General features: G+C 33.1%; 1 protein-coding gene across 1 annotated transcript; it reads right to left on the bottom strand.

Annotated features, from left to right (window-relative positions):
* Positions 1–1,466: 1,466 nt before the first annotated feature.
* On the bottom strand, positions 1,467–14,084 carry LOC129914049 (condensin complex subunit 1). The gene is made up of 8 exons (XM_055993089.1): positions 13,856–14,084; positions 13,318–13,780; positions 6,791–7,686; positions 4,395–4,536; positions 4,244–4,331; positions 3,893–4,188; positions 2,932–3,838; positions 1,467–2,869 (listed from the first exon to the last, which is right to left on the bottom strand). Exons 1-8 carry the CDS (start codon positions 13,968–13,970, stop codon positions 1,577–1,579), a joined length of 4,200 nt encoding a protein of 1,399 aa, XP_055849064.1. The 5' UTR covers positions 13,971–14,084; the 3' UTR covers positions 1,467–1,576.
* Between the last annotated feature and the right edge of the window lie 1,572 nt (positions 14,085–15,656).

The following is a 15,656-nucleotide window of genomic DNA, read 5'->3' as shown; positions in this document are numbered from 1 at the left end:
TTGTCGAAAAAGATACACAATACCAAAACAGATATTTATCAATTCGGTCAACTTTTATCTCATCGTTAGTTGAACGACATTCGCAAAAAGGGCATCAAAATAAACTCAGGAACCCATTTTTTCGTTTGTGACGGTGATTCTGGAACACCCTGTATATGGCGAAAGGTCGATTAGACCCCGAAATAGAGGCGGAAATGGGATCTGAAGGATCTTGTAATATTATTTGGATCATTTTTTGAATATAACCCTAGTACCCAGATCGAGCTAATATTTAGCTCACATACAAAATTCTCTATGTTAAGCCGAGGTAAAATGTATACAAGAATTTCTGCTGAGTTTTGTTCAGTTCCAGCTACATTGCTTATCTGTCACAATTAAACACACGGAAAAGTGAAGAAAAATGGAGAAAAATGTCAGCTAATATTTAGGGCGAACTGCGTATTGGACTATTACCTTAAAATTATTGGAAAAAATGTTAGGATTTGTTCTTGCAAGTATTTTGGTCTTTTATAGTTTTTAACATTTCTTTTAACTGGTCTTTACACCACTGTAGTTAGCATTTCTGTACGATTTACAGCAATTATGTTTTTTTAATGGGGTCTAGCGTGAATAGAATTTCTCTGGAAATATTTCCCTTGTTTAAAACATGAGCATGAAAAATTCGTGAAATTTAAGTGAAACATTGGCAATAATTTGTCCAATTTGTATTTCATGGGATTTTTTGGTCCCTGGAAATAAAGAGGGAGATTCACGTTACAAAAAAATTATCCTGGAAATTCGAGATATGACCCATTGTCTTTTATTTTCACAACAACAAGACAGCTTTCAGAGCTTGGCCAATGCGTCCTCTCAAAATAAAGCTTTAATAGTTTACAGACGTGGCAACGAAGATGGAAATAAAAAGTTTTTACAACTTAAAGCAGAGATTATGGAAAGCATGTTTCGCTGTTTGGCTACTATTGCGAATTTGTTTTGATAAATCAAAAACAGTTACAATCCTAGAGTATAAAATAGAGAATGGAAAAAATAGTGATTCATCAGGGGACTTGAAGAATAAAAGAATTTCAGAAACTTTAGATAGTTATAGAAATTGAAAACTTGAATCAATTATAATCATAAGCCGTACTCATTAGCTGCGTTCCTTTGGAAACATTTATCTACTGCTTAGTACTTAAAGCAGCTTTGAACTACTTTTTCAGTATAGGAAAAGTATTTCAAAGTAGTGTTAAGTATTGAGCAGTATATAAATGTTCCCAAAGGAACGCAACTATTATGAATACCAAATTTAGGAATCCAACGAGATTAAATCAAAAAAAGAACGAAAATGCGAGAGTTTTGGATTGGGAGCCTAGCTTTTTATTACTGGCATTGTATTTTATCTGCATTGGACTTACATAATAACTCTTTTGAACGTGAAAAATTGTTCTTCGTCTAAAAATATTTTTCAAAAAATTAACTTTCTTTTGTCATACATATCTGAAAATAATATATGTTGTAGTTTATTAATTATTGATATTTTGTAATACATATTTTGAAAACATATTTGATAAAGTAAAGTAAAAACTTTCAAGAGATATCATTTCCGGCTGCGTCCTTTTTTCCTCTGTGGAATTTGTTCTTCATCTGAACTGTTGGATTCTTCAATTACTCTTATCGATCTTCTTGTTTTCTGTTTTGATGAACCCTTTCCTCCCTTGTTTGAATTTGATGCTTTCGGTCGTTCCTCCTCTGAAGATGATGACGCAGCAGAACTTTCTTCAGATTCAGATTGGGATCTGACTTTTTTGCTTCGACCTCCTTTATTCGGTTGCTTCTTTTTTGTTGGTTTCTTGTTTTGTTTTCTATTAGCAATGGTTGTTTCATTTCCACGATTTTCAGCATTTTCACTTAAATTTGCATCTGCATTCTCTTCTCTAACTTCAAGACATTCATTCAAACGGCTTTCGAATTCGGTTACTAAAGTTTTCAACTCTGGTTTTGCCATTTTCGAAGTATTCGAAATAATCGTCTTAAATGCTTGATACACTTCATCCACCTGGACTTTATCTTTAAACTGTTGAATATTATCAATGAGTTTCTTAATTGTCTTTTCATTGTAATTCAACAAACTCAAACAGAAGGAAATATCACGCCATTGTCTCTCCTCGGTTGTTACTTTAAACCGCAGACACAACTTTTCTACCAAACTCTCAACTTGACGATCTTTTTGGATTAATCCGAGAATATAACGCATTATAATGTGATACTTTTCCTCTTCGATGTTCAGATTTGTATCGCTCAACTTGGAAATAATATCCGGCAGAACATTGTAAAGGATATTCGATTTGTTTGCTATTTCTTTGAAAAACTGTTGAGTAATGTTCTTGATTTCGTCATGGGGATCAACAATACACATTGCTAAATCAGCTATTTGACCCTTAACTCTAATCATTTCGTGAAGAATCAAATGACTGAGCATTTTGACGGCAGTCAGTCGAAGTTCATCGTTTGTTTCGTGCAATGTCGAATAGAAATGACCAGTCCAAGGCTCTATGGCATTGGGAAAGCGAAAAGTTAGATCGGACAGACCCACAACTATGTTGCATTTGATTTTGATATTCTTTGTGCAGTTAAGAATGTTCATCAGGAATGGCATTCGAGTCTCGCAGAATTTAGACGAGACAGACATAAAACGGATGAGGGTTAAAGTGGCTGCCTGTTGTAAATGCTGATCCTTGTATTTGGATGGATATTTGCAGACTTCAGTTACATAAGGCACCATTTTGGCTAAAAGACTCTTTTCGTCATTCAAAATGACATCTTCGCAAATGTGATTTATAAGTTCAGCAATACTGTCTTCTGCTGTTGCTCCAACAAGATCATCATCAGGCTAAAAAATATACAAAAACATATTAAAAACAAATATTTTAGGAAATCAAGATTATGTCAAACCTCCTGTTGTGGTTCAGCTGTTGTTCCGGAAAGCCTTTTAAGAGATTCTGTAGCCGACATATTATGATTGGTTTTTCTTTTATTCTGATTGAAGGCGGCATTTTTCTTTTTAGCATTTTTCTTCTCCTCTGTAAGTTCCTGACGAAACTTCATATTATTGTAGACATCAATGTCAAGGAATATCATCTCTTTCATGGTCATGTGTCCTATCAAAAACATAAAACGTGCAATCAAAAATGTTGGCATACGTATATTCGTTGAAATGGGTTCATCAGTGCCACTTTGTTGACTATCAGAAAACTGAGACAATTGTGAGGCACGTATTTCGTCTACTTTGGTTACAAATTCCTTGAATTTGCGCGACAAATCAACTACAATGTTTTGCGAAATAATATCAGGCTGTTGGCAGAGATGGTAAAAGAATTCAATTGTTCTCATGGTAAGCTTGTCAAAGTCTGGGACTTTGGGATGGAAGAAAAATTTTTGAAAGTATGTTATGACGTTCTGTACCAAAGAATTGTCGGCTTCCATTCTTTTGTAGTATTTGGAACTTGTCGATTGATCAACTGAATTCAAAAGAAACTCAAGGCAGCCTGTATAGAGACGTGGATCTTTTTTGGCACGATCACTTAAAATTATGGTTTCAATTGTGGATATGTTTGAGGATGCAATTGAAGATTTAGCATTGGAGGCCATGATAAGAAGTTGCAAGGCCTGGCGAGATTCATTTTCGGTGGTACCTTCGAGTTTCAGAGTGAAACGTTCAAAAAGTACTTGAATAATAACTGCGTCGATGTCGTCACTTTGCACCCATTCACGGACCAAACATTCCATGGCTGTGTAATGGCCGTAGAGCAGATCATCAAAGAATTTACACAGATTCTGTACAACCTTTATCGCATGAGTCCTAAGTAAAATAAATTTAAAATTGACTGTCTTTTAAGAGAACACAACAACTTACCTTCCTGTTTCATCGGTAGTGAATAGGACTTTTTTATAAGCATTCGATACAGCATCACGTTTCTCTTTGTCACTGGACCACACCAAATACAACATGCGACGCATTCCGCATTCAGTTCCTTTGATTCCAAAAAGATATCCGGTTGTGAAGAGATCAACTGCTTCAAATACATCACTGTTTGTCTTTGAGAGAAGCATTTCCTGAATTTTTGGAACTGCTTTTGTAATAACCTTGGAGAACTCAATAGAGTCTTGAAGAAATTGAACAGTTTTTATTTGTGTACCGAATTCTTCGTTCTGAAATGGAATTTGTTATACAAAATGGACATTAAAAAAAAAACCTTTTACTTACACTGTCCCTACAACCATTTGCTAAAAACATGTAAGATTTGAGAAGAGCTATGTAGTAAGCGCATTGTTCTTCTAATTTAAGTGTGTGTCTTTTTGGAGAGAGGAGAATATATTAGTGAAATGGATCATGAAATTTTGGGGAAAGAGCTTACCTTAGTTCTGAATTGCCAGCAACGAAATCAGCTTTCCTCACAAGACCTACAGCATCTTTGTATTTCTTCTCAACTAAAAGGCCAGAAATTCGGGTAACAAGGTCTTCATAGTTTTCTTGAGTCTCATGCATTTCTTGTGTACCTATTAGTTTAAAAAAATTAGATTTTATTAATGCAATTCATGCGATACAAGGTTGAAATTTTAAGGTTAAGTGAAGTTATAAAAAAAAAACACTAAACCTGACCCGCAACTCTTTGTACTTTAGATGCCACAGGATTACAAGATTTAGGGCTTTGCTTAGTTAAACTTTTGGTGTTAACCCCAGATTAAAGAATTGCAAAATTATGTGTCTTGCAATTAGTTGTAAAATACTTGAAAACAGCGAGTTAGAGTGATAAAAAATAAGATTGTTGAAGTCGAAATTCCGGCAGACATAGGTATCAATTGCTATGTGCTCAACTCGGAAACACATTTCTCTACCCTGAGATCAATCAGCAACACAGAATTTGGATACATCGAAAATCAATGGAGTAAGAAAAAGATGTCATATATATCGCTGATAGAATAGTGCGAGACAGTACATGAAACAATGCTTGACCTACCAAAAGATCGATGAAAAACAAATTAAAATTAACGCAAATTAACGCAATGAAATTTTATATCGCAAAGTGTAACATAACAGTTTCCAAAATACTTTTCAAATTGTCTTGATCCATCATTCAAAAGAAAAGAAACTCCACTCAATTACATTTCCTCAGCTATGCTTCAGAGTTTTTAAGCAATACCGTGCTTTAAGCCGCTTGCCAAGAAATCTTCTAAGATAAGATCAATTTTTTCCACCAGTGCCCATGAAAGATGTTATTTCCAAACCGAATTTGTTTTTTTTTTTATTCTGGACTTAAACTATGGATTTTTAAAGAGGTCGATAAGTGCAAAAATCAACAGCGGCTAGTTGAATATATACCGTTTTAGCACTTAGTGGTAGTTGGAACTGTTGAATTTGTATCTTGTACCAAATTAATTGAATTTAATTTGATAGCTCAAATATAGGAAACAGTTTTAAGTATCTTGGAAGTATCTTATCACTCGATCCCTCAAAGTGGCAGCCATCAGCACCAAGAACAAACGAACTAAAAATCGAAAAAAATTAATATAAACCTCTCTTTCATACAACAAGAAAATTCTGCACAAAAGCTATTACAGCGACCAGCGAGAGTTGTTCATTATTTAACAAGAACGATGTCTATGGCCTAGTTTTTTCTACTGAGCAGCTACTCATTTTTCATTATTTTTTTTAGCAAAACAAAAACTTAGTTGTGTAAATTGTTTAAAATCAAAAATGAGTAGAGCTGTAAAAAAAAACATGGCTTATATATCGATTCTGCAGACTGTGACCAAAAACCATGAGAGAACAGCCATCCGGAAAAAATAAAAGAGAAACTCCTCTCAAATAGACACAGAGGATTTACAAAAGTGAGGAGCGGAATGTTAGAGTTTGTGATTCTGATAATTTAATAACATTTATACTTGCTGTTTGTACTACTGTGCTTTTACGGAAAACGCGTGCAAGACTATCCCAACCAAGAATTCTTATCCTAAAAATTTGTACGGAAAGCATAGTTCATAGCCTTACAAACACAAAACTATTAGTTGAGCTGACCGCACAAAAACCACATCTTCCTCTCTACATATTTCAACTGAGTTCAGATAGAACTTATCTAGCAATTTTTTCCTTCTCGAAATTAAGTTATGTTTTGTAGGTTACTTTCAAATGAAAATTCCTACTAGTTCCACGATTTTCTAACCGTTCACCGCACCGAATCGAAAAGTTTAATTAGTCCTATTAGTCCTATTGGTATGTTAAACTAAATAAACGTAGATATTCCTGTGAAAATCTTTGTTTCAATTATACATAGGTACAACGGGGCATACAAAAAAATGTAATAATTTATTTTCAAAAATTTGTAAGCCCAGCCAGTATTAACAAAAACAGGGAATCTAATAATTTTCTTATAAGTAAAGACCAAGCGGAGTGATTTAAATACATAAAGCGCAATTTGTCATATTTTGTCCATTCATTGACATTGTTTAGAAAACTTAGCGTAAAATGAAAGGGTAACTTCTGTGACTGGGTGGTTTCATATAGCAAGAGCAATGTTCTAGCAAAAATTTAAATTTTAACTACATTATATACATTTTCAAACGTAAAATTCCTGGTGCAGAAACATAAAATAAGTATTTGATAAATGTTTATGTACCTATAAAACATAACTCAAAAAGTATGGTCAATAGATCGAAATATTTTGGATGCAATAGGTTTCGTGAAGTAAAAGAATAAGTGCTTTCAACTTGTTAGCCAACAATATTAAAATTAATTATATACAAATTTACTTACATTGAACAAGATTTTCTTCAACAAATGGAAACAGTTCAGGTATAACCAAATTCCATTGTTCATCCAAGTCTTCAGCTTTTTTGCGCTCTTCTGCCAAAACTTCACTCAATTTCTCCATTTTAGCACATTCTTCTTCGTGTTTGTTTATCAATTCTTGCAAAGTCAATTTGGCAGCAAATGGATTACGCTCAAGAAACGATTTAATCAAAATCACTGCATTCTTTCTCACACTCGATGTTTTATCCTCCAAACGATCTACTGTTTCACTCAGGACTTTATGCTGAAATGAAAGTGGCACAGCATTTTCCTCTTTCATATGAGTCCAAATTTGTAATACTTTAGCACGTACATGTGCCGAAACATCATTTATGTGAAGTAAAAGATTCTCCAAGAATTCATCACGTGCTTCCTTCAAATCTTCGGTTAATTCTTCAGATGTTAACTCGCCGATAATAGCTTCACCCATAATTTGAAGAATACAATTGCGTAGCACATGTGATTCGCAATTTAAAAGCTCTTCACTCAGAGTCGATAGATGAGGAATCATCATTTTTGGTGATGTGCAACTCAATTCGGTTAGGAAATTTGAAAAATTCCTCGAGATTGCTGTGTCTGCTGACTCCACAGTTAGAGTTTCTACAATGTCTCGAATTAAAACAGAGAAGATACTTGATATGCCATAGTCTTCGTGCAAAAGGTGGATACCATTAGCAATGGGGGCAGCGGCGTTTTCACAGGTTCTTAAAATTTGTAGAATGCGCACAGGAAAAGTGATTGCATGGTTAAAACGCTTGATTGCAGTACCGAAAATTTGAAACAGCGTATCGCTGGTATGTTTTTCTCGAGCCGCTGATGTTTGCATTTCTAAGGTACGATATGAAATGTCTGTTAGTAAACTGTAAAAAAAAAAACATTTAAAGAAATAAATAAGAATTGTATTTGAATGTTTTGAATGAACAACAACAATGGAAGGAATGATAAGAAATCACGTTTTCCGTCGAGAGTAAAATGGGACTCAATTCACCAACGCATCACTGCTTTTGCATCAAATCTTTTTATATGGGAAGAAAACACTACCTTACGTATTTTTGATGCAAATGTTTGAACGAAATACAGGAAGGCTAATTTTTTCAGATCTGTACCCATGTAACCATCATGTAACCGGAAAACAGTGGAGTGACGTGCGTTGAGAACTTCATCTGCATTAAGTGCAACATTGCTCATAGCTTTTGTCGAAGAATTTCGTGGTGAGAATCTTTGATAAAATGTTTGAAATCTCTAATTGCTCTCATAGGAATCTGTTGTTAAGGAATACAAGGAATGTGTGATTTATTACTGTGGAGCGATATAATAAATGTAAGTAAAATTTTTAAATAAATTCGTTGGAATAGAAAATGAATCCGTTTTATGAATTTTATATATTTAATATTATTAATTTGTATTCCATTAAACTGCTGCACTTTTGGTTCTCCTGCAGTTCAAAAGGTGAAAATTTGTTTGAAAATTGTATCTGTAATAATGGGACAAATGAATCCCAGTCTACTTTTTGCTCTAAATTATAAATATAAATACAATTTTAACTGATTTAAAAATTTTGGATTTTACCCTTCCAATTACGGGTTTGTTTGTTAAAACAGTTACTTAATTTAGGTGTTAAATGATTTTTTTTGTTTTGTTTTGATGACTTTCAAAAATTACATATTTATTTAGGTTGAATTAATACCGTTCGAGGGGTATAAGATATGCTAAAAATTGAAAAATATGGAAATTAATTATAATTATAATTTCTATCATTTTTTCTAAGCCAAATTTCCAACTATACCAATTTGTGTGCCAAATTCAGATTTTATTAGAAAAGATTATCTACATCCAAAATTTTGAAAATGGAATTTTTTTATTATCATGGTTTCTTAACCATATTTTCGCTAAAAGTGTAAAAGACTAATGTTAATATCGAGAATCGAGCCCTTCCCACAAATTATTGTAAACGACATGGCGCTAATGATGTTTTTGGTTTCAGTAAAATCTTAATTATTTTCTGTTCTAAGAGCGAAATTCGCAGTCGTTACTCAAGTTAAGATTTTTCTCAACTTATGCCACTTGAGTAAATATTGTTTTTCAATCAAACTCACAATGAAATTTGACTGATTTGAGGAAACTATCATCCAAAAATATATAGTTTTTAATAATTAACTATTCGTTTATTTCTTTAATGTTAAATATCGTCTATCGCAACAAAATCAAATTAATCTTATAACTTTAAACGAGCTAAAATTGTTTATATATATATATATATTAGCTGACCCGGCGGACTTCGTTCCCCCTTTTCCAAGTTTTATTTCCAATTTTTGATTTTGTAATGTGTTAACCTTTTCCCATTACACATAGGTACATACATATGTAAAACTGTTTAAAATATTAAACAAAGCAAATCATTTGTTTGACAGCTATTACAAATTTTTATCGGAATTTATTCAACCAATAAAGGTTATATAATTCACAAATATACAAAAACTGGCTCTGGTTTCACTTCTTATTTTTTTTTGCAAAAAAGTGCCTAAATCGATTAATCCCGCCTGCCATAGAAAAATATGACTCATTCTCCCTTTCTTTTGTGAAACTGTTAATGATTTGTGTTTTGCACCAGAGGCCTGGAATTCCAACACCAAGAACGATCTTTTTACTTTTTTTTTGTTTAAACAACCTGTTTTCTTATGACGTTATCACGTAAAATTATCGTCCGTAAACCGACTATACAAACAACCATTGTTTTTGTTTTGTTGACTTTCGTTTTAACTTCCAAAATTTTTATTTGCGGAATGTAGCATCCACTTTCAACGCTCATTTTTAATCCACTTTAAAAATAGTATTCTCTCTCTTACATATTTTGGTTTCATTGAAGTTTGTATTTGTTCGTTTCTAAACCGTTACCGTGTGAGTAATGTTGGAGCCAGTAACCGAAACAATAGCAATAGGATAAAATCTTAAAAAAAAACGATTAAAAATGAAAAGATTTCGTCTTAATTCTATTCATACATACGTCGAAATATTTCTTTAAAAAAAATAAATCATTTGATTTTTATGCGGAAATTGTATTAATGGTAGTTGAAACAACTTAAACAAATTTTAAGATGCAGTCATAAATTTAATTGAGATATACTGATGGTAAACAATTTTCTTTACGGGACTAACATTTTAAAGAGTTAATTCATGTTTGTTTTTATTACCCTTGAATATAAGCGATTTTGAACCCCAAATATTGAATTTGCTTATAACTTGACAACATACCAGGTCCAACTATAAAACAAAACCTGTCTCGAACGAACCTTATCACACACACACACACACACACACAAAATTTCATAAAAATCTATATCTACTGTCATTCTTACTTCAAATATGGAATTTAACTATAACTTGACAGCAGCGACACCTACTGGGTCCATATCACACACACAAAATTTCACATAAATCTCTCCAGTCTGGTCAAAATATGCAATTTTTCTTAAACTCGACAACAGCGCCACCTACCGGGTCCAATTATGAAACAAAACCTGTCTCGGATGGACCTTATCACATCCACCAAATTTCAGAAAAATCTCTCCAGGGGGCCAATTCTGGTTCTGTGAATAAGTGAAACGAAAAGCTTTTCACTTGTTCACTCATTTTATTCTCGTTCTGTGAAAAAATGAAAACAAACATCAAAAATATTCATATAAATATATATTTTTTTCACTAAATTATTTGTGATATCATAGGATGAGAATCGTTTTTCGTTTCAAATGAATCGAAAAAGTGAAAAAAGTGTTTGAAAGCTAAAATGAAAAAGTTTTTTTTTTCGATTCACGTTTTCACAGAACCAAATTGGCCCCCAGTCTGGTCAAAATATGAAATTTTCCTAAAACTCGACAACAGCGCCACCTACCGGGTCCAATTATAAAAAAAAACCTGTCTCGGACGGACCTTATCACATAAACAAAATTTCACAAAAATCTGTTCAGTCGTTCGTTCAAAATATGAAATTATCCTAAAACTCGACAACAGCGCCACCTACCGGGTCCAATTTTGAAACAAAACCCGTCTCGGATAGACTTTATCACATACACAACATTTCACAAAAATCTGTCCAGTCGTTCGTTCAGAATATGCAATTTTCCTACAACTCGACAACAGCGCCACCTACCGGGTCCAATTATGAAACAAAACCTGTCTCTGATGGACCTTATCACACCCACCAAATTTCAGAAAAATCTGTCCAGTCGTTTAGAAGGAGTAGGGTCACAAACAAACGCACAGGAGAATTATATATATAAGATATATAAAATTGGGATCTCGGAAACGGCTCTAACGATTTCGATGAAATTTTCAGGGTTTGTTTATCTAAGCGAGTAAAAAGTTTTGGAAGTATTTTTGGAAAAATCCGCCCACTGCCACGCCCACTTTTTTAACATATAATTTTTTTCGGAAACGGCTAACGATTTTGATGAAATTTTCAGGGTTTCTTTATCTAAGCGAGTCAAAAGTTTTGGAAGTTTTTTTTTGGAAAAATCCGCCCACTGCCACGCCCACTTTTTTAACATATAATTCTTTTCGGGAACGGCTCTAACGATTTTGATGAAATTTTCAGGGTTTGTTTATCTAACTTAGTTAAAAGTTTGGAAGTATTTTTGGAAAAATCCGCCCACTGCCACGCCCACTTTTTTAACATGGATTTTTTTTGGTAACAACTTTAAGGATTTCGATGAAATTTTGAGGGTTTGGTCCCCTAGCCGAATAAAATGTTTTGGAAGTACTTTTAGAAATATCCGCCCACAGCTAAGCTTATTTTTCTCACATATAAGTTTTTTGGTAATTGCTTTAAAGATTTCGATGAAATTTTGAGGGTTTTTTCCTCTAGGCAAATACAACATTTTGGAAGCATTTTCTCTTACATTAGTTTTTTTTTTCGTGGAGACAAATTCAACGATTTCAATAAAATTTTGGAGATGCTACCATTTTTTAAGCTTTGTTCTTTTTCTTTTTGTTACAATAACTAAACAAAATTTTTTAGATCATGACTTTTTTGATCATGTATTGAAACTTTTAAGTTATTTGTTAATTTGGTATCACAAATTAACTTTGTTTTACGTTTTTCTTTTTTTTTTAATGCGACTATTGCTAACGTATAAAAATAAAATAACTCACAACAAGCAACACCATTGAGCCTTTGTCAATCTTATAATACATATATACCTAAGTAAAAAAAGAAAGAAGTAAAGCATCCACTGATACAAAATAAAACAGAGACATGGATAAAAAATAGTATTTCTTCTTACTAAGCTTTGCCGACAAGGCTAAACTTGAAAAAAAGATTAACTTTATGTACACCATCCAAAACTTTCTGACCCGTAAATTAAAATTTAAACAAAAAAGGATCTCATTGCTGTAGGCATTTTCGATAATGCAGATTCCTGTAACCCTTCTATCCATTGCTGATCGTCGTATGTGTATTCAAACGTAAATAAAGTGGATTATAAAGTGGGAATGTGGTGTTTTGTAACCCGCGAAAAAACTGGTCATTGCAAACTCCAAAAAATTGCTGTTTACATTTGACTTTTTTCACTGAAAGTTATAACATTTAAAGATACCGAGCAAAGCTCGGTCATCCAGGTACTGAAGAATAATTAAAAAGAAAAAGATTTTCAGATGACAGCTGGATTGAGAACATATTTTTTTCAAGTCGAGATTTAACTCTACTCAAGTGGATCGCTCTATTCTTGCTGCGAATACATTAGTTGAGAGATGCTTAAGTTGAGAAATATCTCAACTTGAGTAACGACTATGAATTCGACGATTCTATGATCATTAATTCAAAATTAAATTTGGCGGGAAGGGCTCGATATGTGTACACAATTTCATTCAAATCCATTAAGTAGTTGGATTTTATTGGAACCTCTGTGTGCCGCCTAGGGCCCAAACATAGTTTATATGGAAACAGATCTTTAAGTTACACGAGACTCATTCCCAAAGATGTTGCTGTGGGCTTCATTACACAACCCCAAAACACATCATTGGTACAAGGATCTTCTCGATACCGAAAAGGTAATTTATTTACTATCCTAGCAATCAGAATGCTTTCCTAACAACTATAGATAGATAGATAGATAGATAAATTCTTTATTTCATAAAATTTTGTTTAACAAATTTCTTTTCTTAAGAATAATGACATGGCTATTCTGCCGTCTGCCTTTCCTAAGAACTATACAAGTATTACAGATTTGTAGATGATATCCAATCTAATAGTCAGCTGAATCACCGAATCATTAAATTACGCTCCACATTCCACCCGGGGAAAGGTTTTGAAATGGGGGACCAAGTTCAATGAAGGAAACTAGTTCCACTTTTGTGTTTAAACGAATTTAAATTGAATTGCCAAAAAAAGGCGACCTGATTAACAACACTTTTGCCTATCTCCAGTGCTAGTTTCTATATATCATTTTTAAGAGTGACTCAAGTTTTAATTTATATTATGCCTAAAAAATACTTACTTAACGAATGCTTCTTCCGGTATTGGTGGATTCCAAAGGCGTTCCAATGGCAATTGCATCAAATTGAATATCTGCACCAAAAACTTAAACCTTTTCTGTTCCCAATCTGGATGAGAATCCAATTCGCTTGCATTCTTCTTTCCTTTTTTCACATTCCCGCCTTGTGACTGTGCAATCACATGATCAATAGTTTTGACCATATTCACAAAAAGATACATTGTCATTTTAGTTAAATTTAAAAATGAATTTCGATCGTGTGCTCCAGGCGGCGCGCCATCGGTAGTAGCCAGAAACTGCGACAGTTTCTGACCCATTTTGTCGGCCGTAATAAAGAGCAAGTCAAAGCTTCTCATAAGATAAATAATTGGAACTGTTGCAGCATTTTCTAGCGCTGAGAAGAACGCATCGAAATTGTCAAATATGTAAAATGGATCGCCTCCACTTGTTATAGCTTTTCTACATTCTTGAGTAATAGATAGAAATATATTAATAAATTGTTCTAGTTTATTTTGGCGGCATAAATTGTTTTTTTGTGTACCTTTTAATTGATCTGGAATATCGTTGGCCGAATAAACATGTTTCACATAATAATTGTCTCCTTCTGAATTTAATAAATCAGAATTTGAACAAGGTATAACAAATTGGAAATTCATTATAAACTATTATTAATTTGTTTAACAAAAAAACACACATAAAAATTGAGCCGTTTAGCTTGGCTTTGTTTTTAGGCTTCTGTTTTTGCAGTTTGTTTTGGATGGAAAAAGAAAACCGTCGAATTGAAAAAAATGTCAAAAAATGGAATGTCAAATGTACAGTCATGTTGAAAACTTTGAAATGGCAGCATTCAAGCGAATTATAATTTTAAAGGTGCGTGTTGTGAATTTCGGTAAAATGCGCCAAAATGATTTGATTTTGGTGGGGGCAGCTAAATTGTTACTTGGGAAGGCCATTTTAAGCTGTTTGTCACAAGCTATTAGCTTGTGGATTACCTGTGAATGATTTGCATAAGACGTGTCCTTCTTCTAATGGAAGCCAAAAAATAGCTTGCATTGACCCTTATACTACGTTTCCACCTACGCTAAATCCGAGATTTAGCTAAGCAGATTTAGAATAAATCTCGAGATTTATTCTAAATCTACTTCGCTAAATGGTGGATTTAGGTTCACATAGCCTAAAACCAAGATTTTCAGCTACGCTCAAAACGAGATTTAGAATAAATCTCGAGATTTGAGCTAAATCTACTTAGCTAAATCTCGGATTTAGCGTAGGTGGAAACATAGTATTATGAAAGCTAAATTGTTACTTGGACATGCTTGAACATTAAAGATAAGTGAAAAATAGGGACCTAATTGATTCGAATGAACTAGAAAAATATTAAAATAAAATCTTGGAACAGTTCTTATAGAGGCCTGTCATTTGAGAATACGAGGCTTCCTTAGAACGATTCTAAAAGGTCTTAAAAAGCCCAGCTAACAATTTTGGTGGTATAAAACTTTACAGAAGCAACAGTTACATCTGTAAAGCTGTTTAAAAGCAAAATTGCTAGTCGTTTTTATATACTCATGAGCCCAGCATTCATCTACTGTTTCTCAAAGAAATGTGTGCCCATGTTCTGTAACTTTTATCACTGGTGATTAAATATTTGAATGACTTTAAAATCCATTAAATCTCATCAAAATAAAAGAAATTTTGTTCCAGATCTTAATTTATTAATTCATAATTATGAATTTAAAAGAAATTTTGCTTTATTTATGGAAGAAAATGGATTTTAGAGACGTTGAAAAACGTTTATCACCAGTGATAAAGTTACAGAACAGAGACCTTTGTTCGAAACGTTCAAAGTGAGTACAAAAGTACACTCTTTATAGCCTTTTCACACCAAGCCAAAAACGCGGTTTTTGCGAAAAAAAAAACCCAAAAACCTTTATCAAAAACACAAGTTTTTCCATACATTTTTCATAACCCACAAGTTTTCGTAAAACACAAGTTTTTGATTAAACTCACCAAAAACCTGAAAATGAAAACATTCAACTCCAAACGAAATAACCAAACAAACCTTTTGAAGAATTCAGCACAAATTCAGCAGACAAAAAAAAATGATAGCAGACAAAAAAAAGAACTGACAGAATCAGTTGTTTTACAAATGCAGTTTGTTGATTTTTGCAACGGTCTTCTGGGAGTTGAGTTTTTCTATTTCATCAAAAATCTCTTCTCATCTTTACTAATTTAGCTATCTGGATGCTACTTCGAAGTCGTTTTTTTCCTTGTATTTGGTGTCTCAAAGAGGAAGAAGCTTTGCAAAACTTTTATATATGTATTCCTCTGTTTTATGCTGATGA

The sequence above is a fragment of the Episyrphus balteatus genome, chromosome 3 (assembly GCF_945859705.1).
Source record: "Episyrphus balteatus chromosome 3, idEpiBalt1.1, whole genome shotgun sequence".
NCBI classification, from domain to species: domain Eukaryota; kingdom Metazoa; phylum Arthropoda; class Insecta; order Diptera; family Syrphidae; genus Episyrphus; species Episyrphus balteatus.
Note: the sequence above shows the minus strand (reverse complement) of the source record. Positions and strands in the feature narration are given on the sequence as shown.